Genomic DNA, 24,827 nt, shown 5'->3' on the forward strand with positions numbered 1-24,827 from the left:
GGAATCATAATTCTCAAGTATCAAATATTAGAATCAGATTTTCATTCCATCTTTTCTATTGAAAAAGCTGCATTTTTTAGATTTGATCCAGATATTCTTGGATTATTTATTGCACATTGAAAATATTTTTTCCTTTTGTGATTTATTCCTTAATGTTAGTCTCTGAAAATCAGAATAATGCTGAGGGTTTGACGTATGAAATATGATAATGAGTCAGCTGACTGCATATATGTCTTCATGGAATATCTACAATTCTATAAAAATGACTCTGTTTTTTAAACAATTTCATATATGTAAAATGCTTTTGCAAGCAATGTTGCTTTCACAAAATTTTTCCCAGTGAATCTTGTTTCTTTTCTTGACTATTTATGCTTTATTTTACCTTTCCATTAGCTGACAAAACTATGGCTAGTACCAATGGAAACAGAGGTGTCACCCCCATCTTGAGGATGAAGTCTAAATAGAGTTACAAAGCCTGAGAGCCAAAATTAATTATTTTGGTGTAAGAGTGTGTTGGCAAAAAAAAATATGAAATTATATCCTTAGTAAATAATTATGCTATATTTTTCCAGACCTGCAGCCCCAGAAACTGTCAGTTACCAATTCCTTCCTTGCAATAATTGAAGTTAATTTAATGTTTTTAATTCATCTTTCAGATGTATTTTACCCCTGAGTTTTCAGTGTAGAGAAAAGCTGTGTAGCAGCTGCATCATCTGTTACATGCTCGGACAATAGCTATTTGACCCTCAGTGAAAGCAATGTGAAAATATTTGTGCAGATCATAATTTGTTTACCTACTCTTTATGCTAATAAAACCCCCGCTATTTTATGATCAAGCTCTGAATTACAGTATATATTATATTATATGATATTATATATTATATATATATTTATTGTGTTTATTATATTTATTACATTTATTATCTTTATTATATTTATTATATTGGGGGGTATTATAAATCAAGCCACAAATTACATCAATACATTTTTATGTAAAATGTTCCCATAAACATGCTCTTGACCACACAAAAGCATTTACTTATGGGACACATGCCTTTCCACCAGACTGCATGGAAATATTTATTTATGGGGCAAGTATCTCTTTGGTAGTGCTTGTCATTGGCTGATGGAGAGAGGAGTTGTACAGATGAAGGAACAGAATTTTTTCCTGGTTCAGCAAGCATAGTGTTGGAGCTGCCAAAGTCATCATATGGGATAAGAAGGTGGAGGAAAAAGGTTTGGAGTACTCACATCGAGGAAAGGCAAATGTTTGTTATGGCAGCATGTGTGAGGATGGAAAGGAAGTATTTATACTGCATCTGCATGTGAACCAATAAACAGCTGGTACTTACTGCCAGTGCCACCGGTACATGTGATATTTGAATAAATGAAGTTCTATTTCATAACTTCCTTAGTTCAATATGCTTATTGCTACTGCAGTATTGATGCTTGGTAACACCAAAAAGCCTCCTTTAAAGTACAGCAATAAACTTATAACCACAGCAAAAAATGAAAATTATGTTTTATTCCCTAAAGTCACGTAATCTGAATACAAAGTTACTTTGGTTTTGTGCTTGTAAATTCTGTCTTCTTGATATCTATGACTCATGGTTTTGTGGGCTTCTTTGGTAAAGAAACATCACATTGACTACTCAGCACAGGTAAAGCTGCTCCTGGGGCACTGTGCCCAGTTCTGGGCTCCCCATTACAAGAGAAACATGGAACTATTGGAGAGAGGACAATGAAGGGCCACAAAGATGACTAAGGGACTCGAGCAACTCTCCTGTGAGGAAAGGCTGAAAGAGCTGGGGCTGTTCAGTCTGGAGAAGAGAAGGCTCAGTAGGGATCTTATCAATATGTATAAATACCTGAAGGGAGGGTGCAAAGAAGATGGAGCGGGCGTCTTTTCACTGGTGCCACAGGACCAGAGGCAGTGGGCACAACACAGGTGGTGCCATATAAGCATCAGAAAACACTTATTTACTGTGAGGGTGACTGCACACCAGCACAGGTAGCCCAGGAAGGTTGTGGAGTCTCCATCCTTGGAGATATTCAAAAGCTATCTGGACATTATCATGGGCAACCAGCTCTGGGTGACTGTATTTGACCAGAAGGTTTGGAGCAGATGATTTCCAGAAGTCCCTTACAACCTCAACCTTTCTGTCATTCTGTGATTTTGACCGTGAAATCATAGGCTCAGCATACTTTTGAAAGACTGCTGACATAGTTGTACCACAAAGCACTGACGTAGATCCACTCATATCACAAAGCTGCATGCTTCATTCCTGTGGCTTTTACAAGTGGGAAGAAAAGGGGTTTGATCTCAGCTGTCTCAAATTTGATTCTTAATGTTCCTCGCACTTTGTAATTTTCTCTTTTCATATATCTTCTTGTAGTAGTCTTATGTCCATTATCAAGTTACCTTAGTTCTGTAAATCTGAATTGTTTGGTAATACTTATAAAATGTAAACTAGGAATATTTTATACATGTGTTAATCTTTGAATTATCATTCATATTTTTATACCTACAAACTTTAACTAGATATTTAGTTTTACAGGTTCATTAGCATAAACTAATTAAATACAAATATACTATTTCCCCTCACACAGCATTTTGTGTACTATCCCACTAGCAATAATTTTACGTTCTATGTTAACATTCACATCAATTTCTTTTTGTATTTTCATGTGTATGGAACTAGTGAAACTTGCATGGTATCCCAGTTAAAATCATATTAAGCAGCTGCAATTTCTACCATGCATATATATTTATATTTTAGTTGACTAAATTCTTCTATTTTCTTGTCTAACTTAATTTTATTATATTAAAAGTGGGTAATTAAATATGCATACATGGATTGTAATATAGTTAAAAACAGCCCTCTTGACTCATTCTTGATTTAAAAATAATGCAAATGAAGCTTACTCTTCTTCATGTTCTTCCAGCACATTAAGATAGCTAATTGATGTTTGTGAAAGTGGTGTCATTTGTCAGCATTCTGATCAGCAAGAAATAAACATATTCAAAGTATATAGTATTATATTGAAAATTAATAATCTACATCAGCAGAAACAAATTAAGATAAATACAAACTACATTTAAATTGTTTTCTGTCTGCAGGACAAATTTCTCTTAAAGATGTGACAAGGAAGAGACAAAGACGTAAACATCTATCAATATTTTTTCCTTTCAAATCTTTCAGAGTGGATAATTCACACTGTGTACATCAAACAATTCCATTAAAGACAGGTTCGACTTATACCTTTAATTTCTTCCCTCCCAATATACCAAAGGTAGCTCTGAACAGCTGCAACAGCATGAAGTGAACTACATAATGAAAACTTTTAAAAAAGTCTTTGCCATCTGCAGCTCCGTATTTGCCCCTGTGATATCTCCCCTACTAGGGCTCCTGTAACAAATATCATCAGAGTGTCAGGAACAGACACTGGACATTTACCCCCTTCCTGAGAAAGGGTGTCCCCGCCATGACTTGTCACAGGGAGTAGTTGCAATATCCCAACCAGACATGTTGAGGGCTGGGAGCTCTTGGGTCACTATAATTTTCTCAGATTTCAGACTGTCTCCAATGGTTGGACTGTTGCCAATGGTAGGATCAAAATGTGCGGTCTTTTTCTGATTCTGAAAAGGCAGGAGTAAAACATCTTCACACTATCAGCAAATACTCTAAGAATGTTAAGAACTTATTTAAAAAATGACCTGAGTAATACACTTGTCGGTAGCTCTGTTAAACTTTCTACAAAGTGCCATTTTCCTGAGATAATTTCTGAAATAGGGAATGCTAAGAAATAGAAGAGTAGTATTGAAAAGCATTTTTTTCCATTTATATGAATAAGGTGCTTTTCTCTGTGCTTAGTAATTTTCTGTCCTTTTAGGGGGAAAAAAAAAAAAAAAGAAAAAGAAGTTGTTCGGGCCAGATTACAGATAACTAAATTTTCAATCTGAAATAGCTTCCACCTAGTTAGCTAGTTCTCAATTCACTTTAGAGAAGTGTCAGAAGCTAACATTTGCAAAAGGACAGAACTGCTAGGAGAAAACAATTCCAACTGGTTAAAACTTTAAAAAATGGCTTGTAACAACTATATTAAGGTAAGTTGGCAGCTATGTCTAACTACCTTTGTTTCCCTAAAGGTCAAAAAGTGAAAAAACACAGGCAAAATGAATTTGTCCCATAGTTTTTTAATACATTTACATACAAAACAGCTTTTTATTTGCATTTTCTTCTGCTGTATATTTTACCTTTTAAAGAAAAATACAAAGTATCAGCTCATTTCAATGATTTTAGTGTTTCGTACTTCTTCTCAAGTTTTTTTCAGCGTTGAGTATCATCAAAATAAATTCAGATACATAGGTCTTCGTTCACACTTTAAAATACTTCATTATACTTCAGATTAAATCTTGCACCTTTGCTTGCTATTTATGAGAATACCAATTTATCTTGTCTTCATCTGGCATCTAGTTAGGAGCAAGTGGGTTAGCTCTGCCCTGTTTTCCCACAGTGAAAGCTAATTTAAATTTTTTGTTATTTTGTAGATCTGCCAAACTGAATTTCTGGCTCCGTGTTTCTAGGCTAAACAGTAAGACAGTTAAATGCCTTCCACTGTTTCCAGCTTTATCCATGCAGCCATATACTTAAAATTGTCACAAAGTGGAATATCAGCTAAGTTAAAGCTTGAGTGGCTCAAAGCTTACCCAATATCCATGGTTTAAACTTTTTATCTCTACATCCGAGAATACAGATCTTGTGCTGTTGTAGTTTGCTGAAAAGTGCTGCAGTTTAGAACAAATCACCATTCCCTAAGGAGACAGTTCTGATCTGTTATGAGCTGCTGAAGCCAGTAGCACAACAGTGGTGACACTGCTGCAGTCCCATGCTCCCAGGTCCAACCAGCAGGGAGGCTGGGAAGGTTTTCCCAGCAGGCACACACACACACAAATACAGCTCATATCATGGAATCACAGAATCAGGGTTTCAGAGTTGGAAGGGACCTCTAGAGATCATCTAGCCCAACTCCCCTGCTAAAGCAGGATTGCCAGAGCACATTACTCGGGACTGCATCCAGGCGGGTCTTGAAAATCTCCAGGGAAGGGGACTCCACAACCTCTCTGGGCAGCCTGTGCCAGTGCTCTGTCACCCGAACCGTAAAGAACTGTTTCCGTGTATTTGAACGGAACTTCCTATGTTCTAACTTGTGTCCATTGCCCCTCGTCCTGTCACTGGGAACCATTGAAAAGAGCCTGGCTCCATCCTCCTTCAACCCACCCTTTGGATACTTGTAAGCATATATGTGTACACTCACGAGCAGCCACACAGACCAACACGGACAGGAAACACAGCACTTGCACAAACACAAACAGCACCAGCAGCCTCATCCTATTCCCTTCTCTGGCCAACCAGGATTAAAGTTAGTTAGGGGAAAATATATATGCATATATGTACATACATACAACGTGAATCCCCCTGGCAGCCGGGCTTAGACACTCAGTCTGTCGAGTAGCTGCCCCTGGATCCCACTCTCCCCTGCTGCTGGTACCTGGGCATGGGAGCCCAAGGCTACACGCCATGGCAGCTGCTGGTACTCAGACCTATACATACCCACACACACAGAGACAAACGCTCAGACACACACATGCCCACGCACACTCACACACACACCATGGATGCCTCCCGTAACAGTCTTTAGACTACCAGGCAGCTGGCCCCAGGATCCCCTGGTCTCCCAGTTGCACAGACACAGGCAAACAAATCTCTCCGGTAGCTGACCCAGATCTACAGCCTCATCAGGAGCTGGCCCATAGATCTCATGGTCTCCTCAATCACTCACTTGGACCTCCTGGTTCCTCCAGTAGCCAGCTTGCAGACCTTGTGGTCTCTCCAGTATCCAGACCAGAATTAGGGCAGCTCCAATACCTGGCTCCCAGCTTTCTTAGCCTGCTCGCTAGATGCTCCAGTCTGATGTCTGTACATGCTGACATAAGCACCCACACCATGCCTGTGCACCCCCATCTCTCCAGTTGCTGACTCCCAGACACACAGCCCATCTGAACCACGCTCCCACTCCCATTGCTGGCACTCAGATACCCCTACAGACCTGGGCATAGAACAGAGTCCCCTCTCCAAGAAATTAGTCAGGTGTTTAACAATAAGAAAAGACAGACTGGTCAGCCACAGGACATGGTCAGATACACACACTGACCAGCACCTGTTTACAGGTCACCAGCACTTTTTAGACGCTTATCCCTCTATTTTCCTACATTTTTTCCTCCTCTTGTACAATCTCCAAATGCTTTTACCCTGCACCCCACAATGAGCCCTGGACAGTGACCCCCTGTCTGTGGGATGCCTGGGATGCTGCCCCTGTTGCATCCTTGTGTGACATGTCCCCTGTCCTCTGGGCATGAGGGTCCCCTGGAACAGCTCAGGGCAGGGAGCCAAGGTGGGGATTGGTGTCCCTGACTGGGGCATTAGGGTGCCCTTGCCTGCCATCGTACCTCTGTGGTCCTTCACATGTGTGGAGACGAGTCTCTAATCACATCGCATAATCCATAAAGCAATTTCACGTGTTCAGTAATTTCACCTGAAAGCAAAATTAGTTTTTACATTGTGATGTTTTTCTGCAAAATTATTTCCATTTTATTCATTCTCCTCTGCAAGACAGTCTATTGAGGAAAGCTGTTACTAGCGTAGACTTCAGTTATTTACTTTTATGGGCCACATTTAAAGATTTATTTCAAGAATCCTTAGAGATGGATTAAAAGAAGGTTATTTAGAGGGAAAAAGCCATTGAACAGGTCATTGAAGAGTAACAGCTTAGTAAAACAGAGAAATAAGGCAGAAGCTAATAAGGGTGCTAACTGTGGTAGGCAGCTGGAGCAACCAGGTGCGGGATACAGTAAACAGGGCAGGACACTTTACTTGAAAATATTTGTCCTTGTTCCTATCTTTCTTTAACACTGCATCATAGTAATCTCTTTACTGCCCTCTTTCCTCAAATTTCCTTGATGATTTGGCATGTCTCTGCTGGTCAGCAGTACAGCTGCACATCTGAAAGAACAGGGACTTGAAGGCAGTAAGCAAGGTGAGCGGGAGAATTTTCTTGTTTCCACCCATTTATTCCATTCCATTTATAGCCCCTCCCTCATGGAGGAAGTTCCTGATGTTCCCAGAGGAAACACGGAACAAAGTAACACTTGAAAGAAAAGGAGTGCTCAAACCCAGTTTTGCCTCCTGTCCCACTATTTCTTTGCCTCCTAATCCTTACCTGAAAAATCCTTTAGGAATGTGTTATCACTGCTTGCAACCATTTTCCACGCTGAACACAGGGTGGTCAAATCCCCAGATGCCATGCCTTAGAAGGGTGGTGTTTTGGGATGACCATGGTGATGATGTTTCCCTATTTGTTATTTGATGTTCGGACAAAATGGCACCATGACACAAGAACAGCCAGCCACAGACTCAGCTATTATGGAATTAACCATTAAAAATTTGGGAAAATGGGATTCAAGCCTATGAGGCAGTGGTCAGGAATTATAGATATATACGGAAGGGAGAAAAAAATAATATATATATCTCTACATATATAAGTTTTGGAGGGATCTTTTCCCTGAAGAATTAATACACTATACTACTACTGAGAAATCTGCTGAATTTATACAAATTATATTGTATTTAATTTTTTTTTAGATATCAGCAATATGCTGATATGAGCAAATTAGCTATTAAAATCCTTTTAACACATCCTAGTGCCCTTATTATTTTTATTGGTTCCAAGGACAGCAGTTTTAAGACTTTGTAAGAAAGAAAATATTTCCAAACCTCTGAATTTTTTGAGTATTTTCTTTGGCTCAGAAACACTGTGCTGTTTGGAGAATCATAGGGTATGGTTTAATACACATACACCAGTTTTACAGCAGTATTAGTACACTGCACTGAATTTCAGCTGTGTTGCTCTGATTTACAATAGCATGAGTGAGGGCAGAATCAATCTTATGGGATTTTTAGGTGGTTCAGTTTTTAGCGATGTGAGCTATCTTATGATTCTCTATGTTGTGGTCTATACACATTAAACCTGTTGCATCCCATTATATCCATAAGGTAGTGAATTCATAAGCTATTACCCTATACAATATACTTTTTTTTTTTACTTTAAGAGTGCAGCAATACAAAGATTAACTGAGATAAATGCAGGTTTAATCAAATGGATCATCTAGGAGGCTGCAGGACCATGTGCTGCAACAAGCTACTGCTTCTGGAGATGACAATGACTAAGATCCATCCCTCCTCTTCTTTTTTCTCCCAATATTCTCCAGGGAAATCGTTACCCAAATTAAGATTGCTAGTAGAAATAAAGGAGTTTTGCTTTGACTTGGCATGTCTTTATGCTTTCATGCAAGCAATGTCCTAGAAAAAATTTTGAACAGAAAATATAAAATTTAAAATGTGTGGAAAAGTTCACAGTTGATGTGTTCTGTGCAACCCTGTTATTTATCCAAAATTAAAAATTAAAGAACCACATTTTTACTGTTGCATTTTGGTCATTTGACTAATGCCTGTTAACAGGTAATGATACAAGACCCAAGTAATATATAAAGAATAGAACAAAATAAATAAAGGAGTTAAATAGTAAACTAGAACATAAGAGAAGTAAATGAGGACAAACTATGATGTGAGAATAATTATTCTCTTGTCACAAATAGTTTTCTCCATCTTAGTATTGTTGACAGGATTCAAAAAATACACTTCCATAAATGCAATCCTACACATTCAATCAGTAGGTGAATTGCACATTGAATTGAGACATGCTGAAGATCGTCTGCTCCTGTCAGGTTGGAAAAGTTGCTAAAGATGGACAGTCCTAATGCAATATGATTCTGTCTCCTGATAAATTAGAAACATGAGCAGACTCACTTTGGTTTATATTCTTAGTAGCTCAAAAGTTAAAGCTTGGCTAGTGTGCCGGTTTGGGCTGAGATAGAGTTAATTTTCTTCATAGCAGCTGGTATGGGGCTATGTTTTGGATTTGTGCTGAAAACAGTGTTGATAATACAGGGATGTTTTTGTTATTGCTGAGCAGTGCTTACACAGAGTCAAGGCCTTTTCTGCTTCTCACACCACCCTGCCAATGAATAGGCTGGGGATGCACAAGGAGCTGGGAGGGGACACAGCCGGGACAGCCGACCCCAGCTGACCAAAGGGATATTCCATACCATATGATGTCATGCTTAGCAATAAAAAGCTGGCGGAAGAAGAAGGGGAGATATTCAGAGTTAATGACGTTTGTCTTCCCAAGCAACCATAACGCGTGATGGAGCCCTGCTTTCCATGGCTGAACACCCACCTGCTGATGGGAAGCAGCGAAAGAATTTCTTGTTTTGCTTTGCTTACATATGCAGCTTTTGCTTTACTTGTTAAACTGTCTTTATCTCAACCCATGATCTTTTTCTTAATTTCACCCTTCCAATTCTCCCCTATCCTGTGGGAGGGAGTAAGCAAGCGGCTGTGTGGGGCTTAGTTCCCGGCCAGGTGTCATGGTTTAGGCCAAATCTGCTACTGAGGACCTGGGGGACCCCAGATGGGACCGACAGATGCTCCCCTCTATCCCTCTTCAAAGAGAGAGGCAGAGGAGGAAAAAGAGACCTATGAGTTTAGAAGGAACTAAACTACTTTAATGAAATATTAATAATAAAATAAAAAGAAATAATGAAAAATATATACAAAACCGTATCAAGCTCCCGAGATGACAATCACGTCACCGGCTAGCACTGGGGCAGCCCCAGGCTGGACTCAGTGGCGGACGGGAACTGGATTCCGGATCTGCATTCAGGATTGGCATCAAAGGCAGATTAACAGAGTCCTCCTCAGACATCGGCCATTGAAGGAAGAGAGAGTGACCCTTTGATCCCTCAGCTTTTATACTGAGCATGAGGCAGATGGGATGGAATACCCTGTTAGTCAGTTTTGGGTCACCTGTCCTGTCCGCTCCTCCCCGCAGGTGGGACCCCACTGCGCTTTTCCGCTTCCGACCCTCCAATGGGGCAAATAACAAAGTTGGTTGGCCTTGGCTGTTAGAGCAATAAGTATAAGCGAGAGCCTCTCTGCATACCATGCCTGGGCATCAGCTATAAACAATTGGTTCACTCTGAGAGAATGAACACTGTCTGCAAAATATGCAGTTAATTTCAGTAGTCAGAAGAGGCCAAGCTAAGAAGCGCAGTTACTGAACAAAATTGGTTCTTTTTTACCTCAAACCAGGACACCAGGGTTAAATTTCAATAGGTAGGTTTGATGCCTTTGGTGATGCAGAATTTTTGTTCTATTTCTTTTTTTTTCTTTAATGCTTGTTTAATCCAAGTATATATGGACCTTTTATAAAATCATGGGATTTCCATTTCATGTCTTCAAAATTAACTACACTTTCAAGCTTTTTTCCCTTCTTCTCCCGTAACTTGCTCCCCTTTGATGAAAGTCTGAATATATTTTCTATTTCACCCCTAACTGCAGATTCCTATTTTGCTATTATTATTATTCCTTAAGTATAGCTAGAGTTATGATTAGGATAAGGTCATCCTGGTCATAACTTAGAACAATATAAATGTAAGGTATGAACATATTCTACCTTCCCTTAGGGAATTCTTTTAAGTGTCTCCCATAATTCAATTTTACTTTTCTTGTGCTTCTCTGAATTCTTAGAAATTTTCTACCACTCATAAAATAAAACAAAGAGCGAAGCAACTTCTCTTGCTATAAATTTTGCCAATACCTATCTCATATCCAACTTAATTCCAGGCCATTGTCTTTTTATACTGGGATGATACTCCAGAGATGGCAATCTTCTTATTTTGTTTTTCTGACTGGTATTTTAATTCTTTCTTTGTCTTTGGCTTTTTCCCCATTCTGAGGAAAGCAGATGGTTTTCTTTTCAATCTTTATTTAAGGAAATTTAACAAGAGATCTCATCTGCCTCATCTTTAGAGGTAAACTGAGCTGTGCGTCTTCTTGTGAGCTATATGGAAGTGATGGCACAGAATACCTTTGCAGGGAAGAAAATTGTCAATCACAGTTTAACAGGATTGCTTTCCAAACTAGGGTTTCTCAGAAAGTGAAACCTTTTTTTCCCCTGTGATTTGTGTGGGTCTCTTGTTAGTCAGAAAAAGCTCTTTTTTTTTTTTTTTTTTCCTGAGATGTAATGTCACATTGTAGAAAAATGTTGTGAGATCTTCAATACCTTTTCTTTTTTCTTCCATTATTGAGCACTTCTAATAAGTTGGTATATCTATTTCTTTTCCTTTTAGTTGGGTCACCCCCCTTTGTTTGACACAGGATAAAAGGTGGCTACTGCTACTGTGAAAGATGATAAATTATCAGAACAGTAGTGTTCTCTCATCTTTTCCACACAAAATTGTTCAAAGAGGCCAAATCATGAAGATTCTTTATTATAAGAAATAAAAGTGATGGTAACTTGACATTTTGGTGGCTAACAACAGCAGCTAACATACTGAAGAATTTTCTTTATCTCTCACCATGTTAAAGGAATATCTCTTTTCATTAGAGCTATGTTTCCCATCCCTCCTCTTTTGCTCTATGACATCAGAAAATTCTTACCTTCCTCCTACCAGGAAAGAAAAGCAGCAAGAAGTTGCGACAGTAACAAATGTTGGTTAATAATTCATAATATTTAACTTAAAGATAATAAGTGGCAAAAGCTTCATTTCTCCTCATTTCAAGCATACTGTATGGAAAATGACTAAGGTTTAGGGCAATCTTCATAGAAAATGCAAAAGGAAATGCAAAAGATACTAAACATAAACTTGCTACAGAAATAATGCTTTATCTACCTAGCAATAAATATAGTAAAACAAGAAAGACTTGGGAAATCAGGTATTGGATATCTGTTCTCTACCAGTCCCCAGAGAAAAGATTTTTGAAATGGTTTCTGAGAAAGCTGTATATCTATAAAAGGAGTGAAAAAAGGTTCCCATCTGTCTTTAACAATCTAACTTTTTGAACATTTATTCTATCATCTCAAGCTGGCGGGAGTTATCTTGTTAGAACTCCTCCTGAATGTTTGATTGTGCATCTGCAGAGCAATCAGACACAAAAAAAACCAAAACCTGGAAGTTATATATTTGATGCTTAAGAAAGAAACAACTTTCTCATTATTACTTTGAGAAAGGCTCTGGTCTCACAGTTTTGCAGTTTCTTCTGTGCCAACTTGATGCTTTAGCACTTAAAATATTAAATCTTAACATGTCATGACTGGCACTGCTCATGTCTCCAAACTCACTCTTCTGGACTTCTAAATTAGGAACTTTGATGAATCCTATGAAAGAACTAATAACATCCCTAGGAATCTCGTATGTTCTTCAAAGCTCCCAGTTTACAATACATTAAAGAAATAACTTTATATTAATTGAAGAAAAACTAAACTTGTGATAATTCATGTAGGTAGTCCTCTAGAATTCATAATAAAGGATTTATAGTAATTGATTTTGCCTCTTAGCTTTTCATTTTCATGATGTTTAATCTCATAATACATTTGTAAATTACTTTGTTTTAAAAATGTGAAGAATCATTTTGCATGTCTTCACTCTTTAGGCAGTTAGATAGGACATATAAAACAGATTTTAAACCTCATTCATTTTGTGATGTTTTCCTTTGGAAGTTTGAAACCACAGCACCCATCTAGTAGTTTGTGAATCAATTCTAATTTTAAAATTATTTTCTCTTTTTTTAAAGTTTTCTTTTATGGCAAAATTCTTTGTATACAGAACTGCAAATAAAGTATGCTGGCTGAGTACTTGTGCATGTTCCTGTCATTGCACAGATAAAATTACTATCAGCTACCATTTTACATCATGAGGGTTTTTACTTACATTCTCACTATAGAGCTGGTCCCAAAGTACTGTTCTGATGATAAAATCATAAGGAATAAACAAATATGCAGTTCTGTATTTGGATATGCTGTGGAACAGTTTATATTAAAGGACATTGCTGTTAATCTTACTAGTTTCCAAGACTCTCAAAATGTCTTTTCAACAGCAATCAATCTCATTGTTCTTTAATTATATTCCACTTTTGACATGAGGTTGTCAGCTGACACAAATCACAATAGCCGAGCTACCTATTCTGAATTCCCAAGTGGAAGAGAGTCAGACTGGGTAGGACTAGCCTCAGAAGTAAACGTGACAATGTGTGTCTATGAGATCATGATAGCTTTAAACCAGGTAGACAGCAAACTGTGTTATCACAGTGTAGAGTGCAGTCTGTGTTCTACCACTTGCTTAGACAGTTCATATAAGCTGCTGTCCCATTAAGAGGTGTGAGCTGCTGTAGCTATGCTGTGTGCCATCCATATCAGGTCTAGTAAGTTCAAAAGCATAGTCAGACTGTTTTGAATAGGCTATAACTCTGCTGCCAATTTACTCCAACTGAAACATACACAAGCTCTTCTGTAGCTACTTTTTTTTTTTCTTTTTGTTTTTGGAAAAATAGAGGATCTTCAGGAAGGAAAACACTATTTCAGTGTTGTTACTGTTTGGCCAGTTGCCAAGGGGAGCTAATCCAGAGCCAGCCAGCCCGAAAGTGGTGTGGCAGATCTCAGCGCACAGGGGGGTTTCCTGAGGTAGGGAAAGGCCAGGGCAGTGGATAGACCAGCCAGGAGCCAGCAGACCTTCTGGGAGATGTTGATGAGGCCTGGGCCTTGCCAGAGCAATCTTGACCTCCCCCTCAGGCACCAGGAAAGAAACAAGATCAAGTGGATTGTGTATCCTCCCCCCGGCAGGCTGAAGGCAGTAGCTTAAAGGAGTGGAGTGAATGGAAGGCCCATATGAATCTCATGAAGTTCAACAAGGGCAAGTGCAAGGTCCTGCACCTGGGTCAGGGCAGTCACTAGTATCAGTATAGACTGGGTGATGAATGGATTAAGAGCATCCCTGTAGAGAAGGACTTGGTGGTATTGGCGTATGAAAAACTGAACATGAGCCGACAATGTGTGCTTGCAGCCCAGAAAGCCAATTGTATCCTGGGCTACATAAAAAGAAGTGTGGCCAGCACATCAAGGGAGGTGATTCTCCCACTCTACTCTGCTCTTATGAGGCCCCACCTGAAGTATTCTGTCCAGCTCTGGGAACCCAGCACAAGAAAGACAGGGACCTGTTAAAGCGAGTCCAGAAGACTGACATGAATATGACTATAGAGAAAGGCTGAGAGAATTGGGGTTGTTCAGCCTGGAGGAGAGAAGGCTCAGGGGAGATCTCATTGTGGCCTTTTAATATATAAAGGAGGCCTATAAGAAAGACGGAAAAAGACTTTCTACCAAGGCCTTTAGTGACAGGACAAGGGGCAACAGTTTTAAACCGAAAGAGGATAAGTTTAGATTAGATATAGCAAAGCAGTTTTTTATGATGAGGGTGGTGAGACAGTGGAACAGGTTTCCCAGAGAAGTTGTGGATGCCTTGTCTTTGGAAGTGTTCAAGGTCAGGCTGGATGGGGCTTTGAGCAACCTGATCTAGTGGAAGATGTCCCTGCCAACAGCAGAAGGGTTAGAATAAGATGACATTGAGAGGTCCCTTCCAACCCAAACCATTCTTACAGAGATGAGCCAGGGGCTTCTGAGGTAATAGGAGGCAACAGGGAAACACCAGAGAAATACCTCAAAGGTATTAAGGGGTGTTCATCTAAGAAAGTGACACAGCCAACAGCCCATCTGAAGTACCTCTACACCAATGCACACAGCATGGGCAACAAACAGGAGGAGCTGGAAGGCACCATGCCTCTAGAAAGCTATGACCTAGTTGCCATTAGTGAAACCTGTTGGGACAACTCCCATGACTGGAGTGCAGCTACCGATGGCTACAGGCTGTTCAGAAGGGGCAGGTGACGAAGGAGGGACAGAGGTGTTCACCTCTGCATCAAGAAATGGATAAAGTGTGAAGAGCTGTTTCTGAAGAATAACCATAAGCAGGTTGAAAGCCTATGGGTAAGAATAAGAGACAGAGGCAACAAAGGGAACCTTGTGGTTTGTGTTTACTACAGGCTGCCCAATCGGGGGAAGCCTGTTGACGAAGCCTTCTTACTCCAGCTACAGGAGGTATTGCGCTCGCAGGCTCTCATCCCACTGGGGGACTTCAGCCACCCCAACATCTGCTGGAAAATTAGCATCCAGTAAAGTCCAGCTCTTCAAGGAGTTAGTCAATAGGACCCCCTGGAGAACTGCCCTCAGGGGCAATGGGGCAGAACAGAGCTGGCAGACCTTTAAGGTCTCTTTCCACACAGCGCAAAAGCTCTCAATCCCCAGGTATAAGAAATTAGGAAAGGAAGGCAAGAGACTAGCATCATTGAGTTGAGACCTGCTGTTGAAACTAAAAGGCAAGAAAGAAGTGCACACACAGTGGAAGCAGGAACAGGTATCCTGGGAAGAGTATAGGGACACTGCCCAATTGTGTAGGAACGGGGTCAGGAAGGCCAAGGCGCAGCTGGAACTGAACTTGGGAAGGGACGCAAAGAATAATAATGTAGTTGCCAAGCCACTCTCCATGACATTTGAAAAGTCATGGCAGTCAGGTGAAGTCCCTGATGATTGGAAAAAGGGAAACATTGCACCCATTTTTAAAAAGTGTGGAAAGGAAGACCCTGGGAACTATTGACCTGTCAGCCTCCCCTCTGTGCCTGGGAAGATCATGGAACAGATCCTCCTAGAAGCTATGCTAAGGAACACGGAGAACAGGGAGGTGATTTGAGACAGCCAGCATGGCTTTACCAAGGGCAAGTCCTGCTTGACCAACCTAGTGGCCTTCTATGATGGAGTGACTACATCAGTGGACAAAGGAAGAGGTACAGATGTCATCTATCTGGATGTCCCTAAGGCCCTTGTCACGGTCCGCCAGAACATCCTTTTCGCTAAATTGCAGAGACATGGATTTGATGGGTGGCCTGTTCTGTAGATGAGGAATTGGTTGGATCCAGAGGGTAGCGTTCAATGGTTCAATGTCCAGATGGCGATCAGTGGCAAGTGGTGTCCCTCAGGGGTCTGTACTGGGACCAGTACAGTTTAATATCTTCATCAAGGACACAGACAGTGGGATTGAGTGCACCCTCAGCAAGTTTGCAGACAACACCAAGCTGTGTGGTGCAGCTGATATGCCTGAGGGACTGGATACCATCCAGAGGGACCTGGACAGGCTTGAGAAGTGGGCCCATGTGAACCTCTTGAGGTTCAACAAGGCCAAGCGCAGGGGCCTGCACCTGCATTGAGGCAACACCTGGTATCAATACAGGCAGGGGAATGAAGGGATTAAGAGCAGCTCTGCTGAGAAGGACTTAGGGATACTGGGGGCTGAAAAGCTGGACATAAGATGGCAATGTGAGCTCACAGCCCAGGCGGCCAACCGTATCCTGGGCTGCATCAAAAGAAGCGTGGCCAAGGGAGGGGATTCTGCCCCTCCACTCTTCTCTGGTGAGACCCCACCTGGAGTATTGCTTCCTAACTTTACTGCTTACAAATGAAATCACTTGTGACTACAAGTGGACTGGGATATTTGGTCAGAGTTTCTTTTCATTTTCTTTCCTTTACAATGGCCAGTGACAGTGGCCAAGTGTTAAAAAGGCACTAGTCTTGGCAACTAGATCATCAAACATGTCACATATAATAATATAAACAAGGTTAAGTTTGCAATATTCAAAGCTCTATTTCTGGAAGAATACAAAGTTGTTATGACAAATGACATAAAACAAAAAAAAATAAAAGGTAGGTCAATATGGAATGTGCAGAAAACAACTCTTCAAAATTACCAACTATGCAATCATAAATTGGACAATGAGTAGCAAAGTCTCAGTCCAGCAAAAAAGATTCAGTGTTTTGGAAGACCACTAAACAAACATTAGCCAATAGGATCATACTACAATTACTTCAGAAGAAGATATCTCTTTCATGCAGTGAAAATTTCCAATTCTCTTTGGGTTTTGAGTGATATAATCTCACATACCATCTCAAAAAGTAAGGACTAATCATATTAATCTGCATGAGTTGCACCCTCTACCATGAACATATTAACTACTACAGATTATCTACAGTCCCTTTGATAGTTAGGTAGACTCATGGGAAATATATGATATGAACTAATTCATTATAATCCAAATAATAACAATTGTGTGGTGTCTTCTAAAAAAGTTCAGTTTAAGACAAGACTGAAGAGGAGTTTCTTTGAAAGCATGTCTGATAAGTGACTTCTCTTGTATTCTGTGCCAGCTGTGCTCTGTATTTTATGTGAGAACCAAACCATATATTAGAATTCATGAATAAATTCTGCAAGAAAGAGAGAAAAGAACTCACACATTGATTGCGCTGGAACACTCCATTATTTATCTGCATTTGTTGTTATTTTGCTGACACAAATATGAACTCTACACAAATTATTTCTTCTGGTATTCACAAATGTCTCGGTTTGACATTTCATGATGATTCTGAAGACTTTTTGAATTTGTTTTCTAAATAAGGTAAGATCATTGAAGATGATTTAAAAATCGGAAAGATGTGAAATCATTTGTGTTTCATAACATACTATTTTTTTATTAATTCATTTTTATTTGGTATTTTGAAAAATCTTTTTTTAAGAAAATACAAAAATTGGGAATTTTTTGTTTTACATAAATAAACATCTGTTTAACAGCGTAGCATGCTTTCACTGTACATCTTTCACAATTCTTGTCCTGAGAACCTAATGTGAAAAAAGAATGTTTTTACTCCACTTGAATAATTACTCTAAGGTACATGGAAAGAAATAGAACAGAAGAACAGGAGAAGAACATTCAACAGGAACACTCATTTTATACATGGATTTTTAAAAAATGTTAGTAACAAAGTAGACGTGATTTATATTGTTCTTGCAATTAAATATGAAGTGCCTTGTTTGTAGTCACTAGGTTTGCATCAGTCATATATTAAAAGTCAGCTGCAGAACACAATGTAAAAAATAAATTAAAATGTATATATATTTGTATATTCAGCTTTTGAAATATGCACAGATTACAAACTAGTTTCCATTGATTATTTACGTGATGCTTTAAAAATAATGCCTGGAACAGTTGTACAAAGATTAGCAATGATATCCGGAATTAACGTAGAACAAAGCTGTATATATCGTAGAACAAAGCTATATATGTGTCATGGATCAACCTTAGCTGGCTGTCAGACCCCTACCCAGCCGCTCTCTCACTCCCCCTCCTCTCCAGGATGGGAGGAGAAGATAAGCTGAAAAGCTTATGGGTCAAGATAAAGAGAGGGAGATCACTTACCAATTACCATCCCAGGCAAAACAGACTCAACTTGGGGAAAATCAGTTTAATTTATTGCCAAATAATGTAGATTTGGATAGTGAGAAACAAAGACAAACCAATACCTCTCCCACCCCTGTTTTTTTTTCTGAGGCCCAACTTCACTCTTTCATTCCCTACTCCTCTGCCTCCTCCCCACCCCAAGCAGGGCAGGAGGATGGGGAATGGTGGGGCTGTGGTCAGCCTATAACAGCTCCTCTCTGCTGCTCCCTCCCTCTCATACTTTCCCCCTGCTCCAGCATGGGCTCTCCATGGGCTGCAGTTCCTTCAGGGCACATCCACCTGCTCCAGCGTGGTGTCCTCCACAGGCAGCAGTGTGGATATCTGCTCTGGCATGGTGGTCTCCACAGGCTGCTCAGTCACATGGAGCGTCTCCTCCCCCTTCTCTGACCTTGCTGCTCACAGGATTGTTTCTCACTCTTTTTTCCCCCCCTCTCTCCACACTCTACCTGTGCAGTGTTTTGCCCTCTCTTAACTATGTTTTACCCCGAGGTGCCCCCACGGTGGCTGTGGGGCCCAGCCGTGCCCTGCAGTGGGTTGGTCGGAGCCGGCTGGAACTGGCTGTGTCCGGCCCAGGGCAGCTCCGGCCTCTCCTCACAGAGGCCGCCATGGAGCCCCCCCCCTTCCCCCAGCGCCTGGGCACCCGCACCCAGCACAGTGCGTCAAAGGAGCTGTAAGAAATGAGAAAAAATATTTACCCTTTCCTTTTGTAAGTTTTTCTTTGGATTTTTGTTTAAATTATGTCTACTTTTCTTCTTTTAGCAACATATACAGCATCCTCATCTGTTGTAATTAAGCTGTGCACTTTACACATGCTGAAGACTTGACTCGTGTGGCACGTATTTATGCCTCCATGTTTTTGTACTCTGCATTTTTTAACTGCTCCTCTCCACAGTAGAAAGCACCCGACTATGGGTGAGAGATAATTGATGTACTGTCTCTCATATTAACATGGCAAATTTCAAAAAAGGTATCATAAAAATACTAAAGTGACTGTAATACAAGCAAAACACTTGAAAATATGTATATTGCTAGCATACTGCTATGAATGTCTTACTTTCTGGAAGTACTTCCTACTTCATGTATTGATTTATGCCAGCAATAAAGACATGTATTAGTGATATTGAATTAGAAATGAGTGAAATTTAATTCTTCATAAATAAAATACAGAAGTTCTGACTTCCAGCTTCCCATTTCAATGGAATATGCATCCTAACACTTCTTGATTTTAATTACAGAACAACACTTGGAATAAAAGTTTCATGTTAATAGCACACATAAAGATGGAAAAAAGTCAAAGCTTCTCTTACTTCCTTTGCAGGTTTTTCAGGCCAGTACTGTGAAATAGAAATGAACGAGTGTGATTCAGCTCCCTGCCTGAATGGTGCTGTCTGTCAGAGTCATGTCAACAGCTATGATTGTTTTTGCCCTGAAGGTAAGTTGTTCAAAATAATTTATTTCTATTATCTTTGAAAATTGTCAAAATTGCCTGCAGTCTGCAAAGCCTCTTCTTGACAATCTTCAAAACCATTGTTAAAATTTCCTTTCTATGAAAGTTATTCATTCATTTCTGAAGCCTTCTTTGCATCTTTGTCCACCAAGGCAACCTATAAAACAAGCATGATCATAAATTATAGAGACAGACATATTTGTAAGTGCTACTTTTTTCAGACAAAACCTCATGATTTTAACAAAGTCTGAAGGATTGGAGAAAACACAAACGTGCAGAAAATGTAATCAATAAACTTACAAAGAAAATACTGGATCCCGATGTGCTAACTTGTGGCTTTATAACTGAGCATAGCAAGCAAATTACAATGGTCATAATAACAACTGTAATATATCTTCAGTACAAAGATCTCTTAAAACTTTCACAGACAAAATAATGTGATTTGCAGCACTTTTGGTCTGTTTCTGTGAGAATGCATATTGCCCAGTGTTATCAAAAGCGTATGAACAAATGAGTGGTTTCAAGAAAAAAGTGGTTCGAGGAAAAACCAAAATGCTTTAAAGCATTTAAAATTACAGTATCTTTCTGAGATACTTTCACAAATGGGCTTCTTCTGAATATGTGTATGTTTCTTTTAATTGGATTTTTAGTTAAAAATAAAGTCAAGGTTGTGGTTTATAACCTGGTACTTTGTTTCTGCATTTTAAACTTTCTTATACTTGTTTGATTTTAACCTTTAAATAGTACTATGTTTTAACTACGGACTGATGGTGAGTTGATTTCATAGTGATGATAAGTTCAGAAACTCATCATGAAAGATGAAATTGCTACAAATAATTCTCATAAGTACAGCCTCCATCATTAGTTAGTTTAAATTAGAAGCCAAAACAGATATTGGAAGGCAGTTGAAAATTAAGCTTGGAAAAGATTATTCTGCTGTTTACTCCGCCTGATCAACTTATAAAAATATAAATCTTGGCATCCACATTGATAATTTTGCGGCTAACTTGTTACCTGTGAGACACGGGTCTGATTAAACTCTAAATGCAAATGAGAACTGTTACAGTATACATTATTAATGAACTCGGGGTAATTCTAAAGTTTTATGACTTGGGGATCAGTGGAAATTGGTTCCATGGTGTCTGAGAAATTATGGGAATATGCCTTGCACTGAGGGTGCTGATAGCTTAGCATTAGTCATGGTCTTCCTGCAGCCATGGCCTGTGACAGCACTAATGATAGTAATTCTGTAGCATGACCATGAATTAGAATACATTTAAAGGAGTGTAAAATGTCAGATATTGGAGTGGAGATTGTCCAGCAATTTCAATTACATAAAACACTGTTGGACTTCTGAGTTTGCTAAAAGTCACTATGACACAGGAAACAAATAGAGGAAAAAGTAGAGAAGTAACTATTTGAGAGCTGATTTTTAAAACTATAATCAGATGTCCAAATCCCAGCACTACATATCATCATCTGCAGTGTTCTCAAAATGACAGAAGATACACAGATTCTTGTCTCTGCTAATCAGAGTTCAACTAGATTAATGAAAATACTGAATCCTGAATTTGTTCTTTCAATTATTGTCTCCTTTTAAAGTATATTTGATAGTCAAATGTATTTTTCTATTAATGACAGGGCAGAAAAAAGCTTTTAAAATATCTCTCCATAACACTTCAAGATAATTTTTTTACAAGAATAAATTGAGAACATTATGTTTTTAAGCAAAAAGGACCCAAAGGTACGCTTTGGAAAAGAAGGCACAGATATAGCTGAATAATACATAGCTCTCTGTTTTTTTCCAACTAAGGATTTGAAGGTCTGAACTGTGAAATCAACTTTAATGAGTGCACTTATGGCTTCTGTAAAAGCAATTCAACTTGTTTAGACCTGGTTGCAGACTACAGTTGTGTTTGTCCTCCAGGATTTACTGGTAAGATTTATTTTAACTCTGTATAAGACATTAAATAGTTAAACTTATAATTTCCTTTTCTGAAATTACAAAAAACCACCCTCTTTTTAATTGCATTTTGTTCAGTGTTTTAGTATTTATAAAAATAAATTCAAATCAGTGTTCTGTGCTATTGATAATCTACTTTAATTTCCCTACTAATATGATAAAAATTGAAAGCGGTGTGTATGCTGTTTGATTAATTGATGTAATGAGAAACTATATTTTGTCTAGAAAAAAAAAAAAGCATTAAGAAAACATGTAGTCTATGAAAATAGGCGAGCAATGACAGCTATGGCTGGTGCTGTTTGTCTTCAGAAGATCGTATCACGGTCATACATTTCTTGTGATTGAGATAGAAATGAGAATACGATTTTAGCAAGAGGACACTTTGTTCTCTTCAAGGAAGGTATCGTCAGATCCTTATGATAAATAGCTTGTAAATTACACAATTATTTGTGTATCTGACGGGTTTAAGAAAACAGCTCTTGCATCAGGAGGAGGCCTCATGCCCCTGCTTTCTGCCAGAAGCAGCTAACAGGATCATGCAGAAATCAATAAAACTGTCTTGAAAAATATACCATCTTAACAACTAGTATGCTGTGACGTCAGGGACCGGACCACACTGACTTTCAGCTGCTGTTTTCAGAGGCAAATGGAGCAGCATTAGTTGGAAGCAGTAACATGAAGACAAGCAGCATCAGTTTCAGGAATTATACAAAGTTGGTGTTGTAATAAAAAAGCCAAACAGATATGTATAGAGAGCTCAAAATCTGTGGTGACCAATGGAGAGGAAAGAAAAATGAAAGAGATCTATTATGGAGAAATGAAAGGTTAAAGAAGTGAGCAAAGCAGTGAAGGATGAGAAGGCAAAATTAAGTTAAAAGTAAATCGAGCATTTCAGGGTGATAGTAACAGCAGTGACATCCAGTTTAGGAGCACCTCATACATATTTTGTCAATGGTTAAAAATAGGCAGACGGGACATAAGGAATGTAAGATGATACATGGAGATTTGGAATCTGTGAAAGTGATAATACTTGCAGTTCCCACAGATATCTGTGATTTTGCTTGATTCGTGACAACATATTCTAATAGTATTCAGCATGACAAAACTGAGATGTGCTCTATTTCCTACAAGATCATATCCTCCTTTTCTTCTTTCCTTGATAACTGGCTTTGCTGTCATGAGTTTGCATAGTCTATGCCTATTTTGTGTCAATCATGAAAATAATCGAGGTGATTACAAAGTATTTGTTCATATAAATAGAAGCATTTTTAATGCAAACATTTTAAAAGAAGGAGCTTTAAAAACTTTTACTGCTATACGGCGAGGATCAAAATGGAAAATATCTAACTTTTCTGTAGTAGGTTGCAAACAGTCAGTTTGAACTAGGGAAAGTAGGAAAAGCTGTTCCTTTGAAAATACAGCTACGCTACTTTGGGATATGATGGACTCCACATTACAGAACCAGAATTATAAACTAATGTGTGGGTGTCACCAAGGCAGCCTGGAACAGGGTATGTTCTCCTGAGAAGGAACGCTTTATCCTAGATTCATACTGATGCAAACAGTTTGCCCATATCATATCTGTTCATTCCAAGACAAAAAGGGGTCAAGATCTGTCAACAGTAAAACAGTTACCAGTGAGCTACGGGTAGATTTCAATGGGTACCTCAAGGCCTATGCTGAAGTCATAGAAGTTCTAATGGCTGCATAATAGTCCATTATGAAAAAGCTCAGTTTCCTCCCGCATTTCCTGTGTGAGAGACTTTTGATCATTAATGTGCTATTGATCTCACTTCATATTGACTTTTTTTCGTGAGACAGGACAGCTCCTACAAGAAAACAAATCAGCCAGTCTACTGACTGGAATTGGAAGTGCGGATAAGGATCCTCCTGACTACACTGAATATTTTCATCTGTGCTTATGCTATTTGTATAATAAATACACAGTCAGCCACTGTGGATGTCGTTATGTCTGCCCTCTCCAGACCTTCCAACAACTGTTTCAGCCTCCCTAGAAAGAGTCTTTGATGGAAAATACTGAATGTTTGAGCTTCTGTCTTCTAAGAAAAGCAAACAGCGGTAAAAGAATTTTCCACGTCCTTCTGAGTTCTAGGACTGATGTAAATGGCCCAAGAAGATATTTCCGTAATAATAGTGATATACTCAAAGGCTTTTTAAGGGCAAAATGGAACCTAGTGTATATCTAGGAATTTTTTGTTTATCCAATTAATATTTGAGCAATGTAGAAATCCATATTACATAATGAATGCAGAAATTTGCCATTAACAGCACAGTCAAAATCATTATAACAGAAAACTTACGAATATCTACCTATTTTCTTTGGTGTTATGTTCAACTTTCCAGTGTCTCTCTGGGTGCTACAGATGAAAGTTTCAGTCTTCTCACAAAGGAATGGGGGAGTTTAGGCGTTAGTCATTAGTATATTGAGCCCTTTTCCAAGATAAAGAAGATATTCCTGGTGGGGGTTTCTTCCTCCTTAGTCAGGGGTCCAGTCAGGGTTATTTTTGTACATTGGATTATCCAGCCTGTATCCTTCTCCTGCACTGCCAGCTGCAGCCTGGCAGTAGCCCCCAGTCCCAACAGCCCTACGCACACAAAGGGCTATGGTTTGTCAGGCAGTGACTGCCTCGGGGGGTGTCACCCTTCCCCAGCGGGGCCACCCCCAGAGCTGAAGCCGGAGCAGGGCAGGCAGCGGTCACTGGCCCCAGCGCAGGGGTTAAACCAGCGACACCCAGCTCAGGCCTTGGAGAGACTGAGCCCCTGCACTGCCGGGTCAGCACACAGCCGAGCCTCTCTCTAGGAAGGGCACAAATCCTATTTACTGGGCTACAACAGTTAGCTATGAACAAGGAGGCACAAGTTAGAAAGTTCATCAACAGTTCTGATAACTCCCTGTCAATCACATCTTGTATTTTTCTGATGAGACTTGATCAAGGAAGTGAAATTTGAAAAAGTACAGTAAATGTATAGAGATGTTTTTTTTCTTTTTTTTTTTCAAACATATTTTTGTTTTCCTAGCACGTTAAAAGGCATTTCCAAATAA

At 39.4% G+C, this 24,827-nt stretch overlaps 1 protein-coding gene across 1 annotated transcript in view; it reads left to right on the plus strand.

The window, feature by feature from the left end:
* The window catches only part of EYS (eyes shut homolog), a gene marked incomplete at both ends in the record, with an annotated part of 840,074 nt that overhangs the window by 141,520 nt on the left and 673,727 nt on the right, over nt 1-24,827 (plus strand). Inside the window, one exon of the mRNA XM_082480747.1 lies at nt 21,614-21,736. Within this exon, the coding sequence (XP_082336873.1) occupies nt 21,614-21,736 (123 nt within the window). The remainder of the gene's footprint in view (nt 1-21,613; nt 21,737-24,827) is intronic.

Source organism: Vanellus vanellus (genome assembly GCF_965231255.1).
Source record: "Vanellus vanellus genome assembly, chromosome: 3".
Taxonomy (NCBI): domain Eukaryota; kingdom Metazoa; phylum Chordata; class Aves; order Charadriiformes; family Charadriidae; genus Vanellus; species Vanellus vanellus.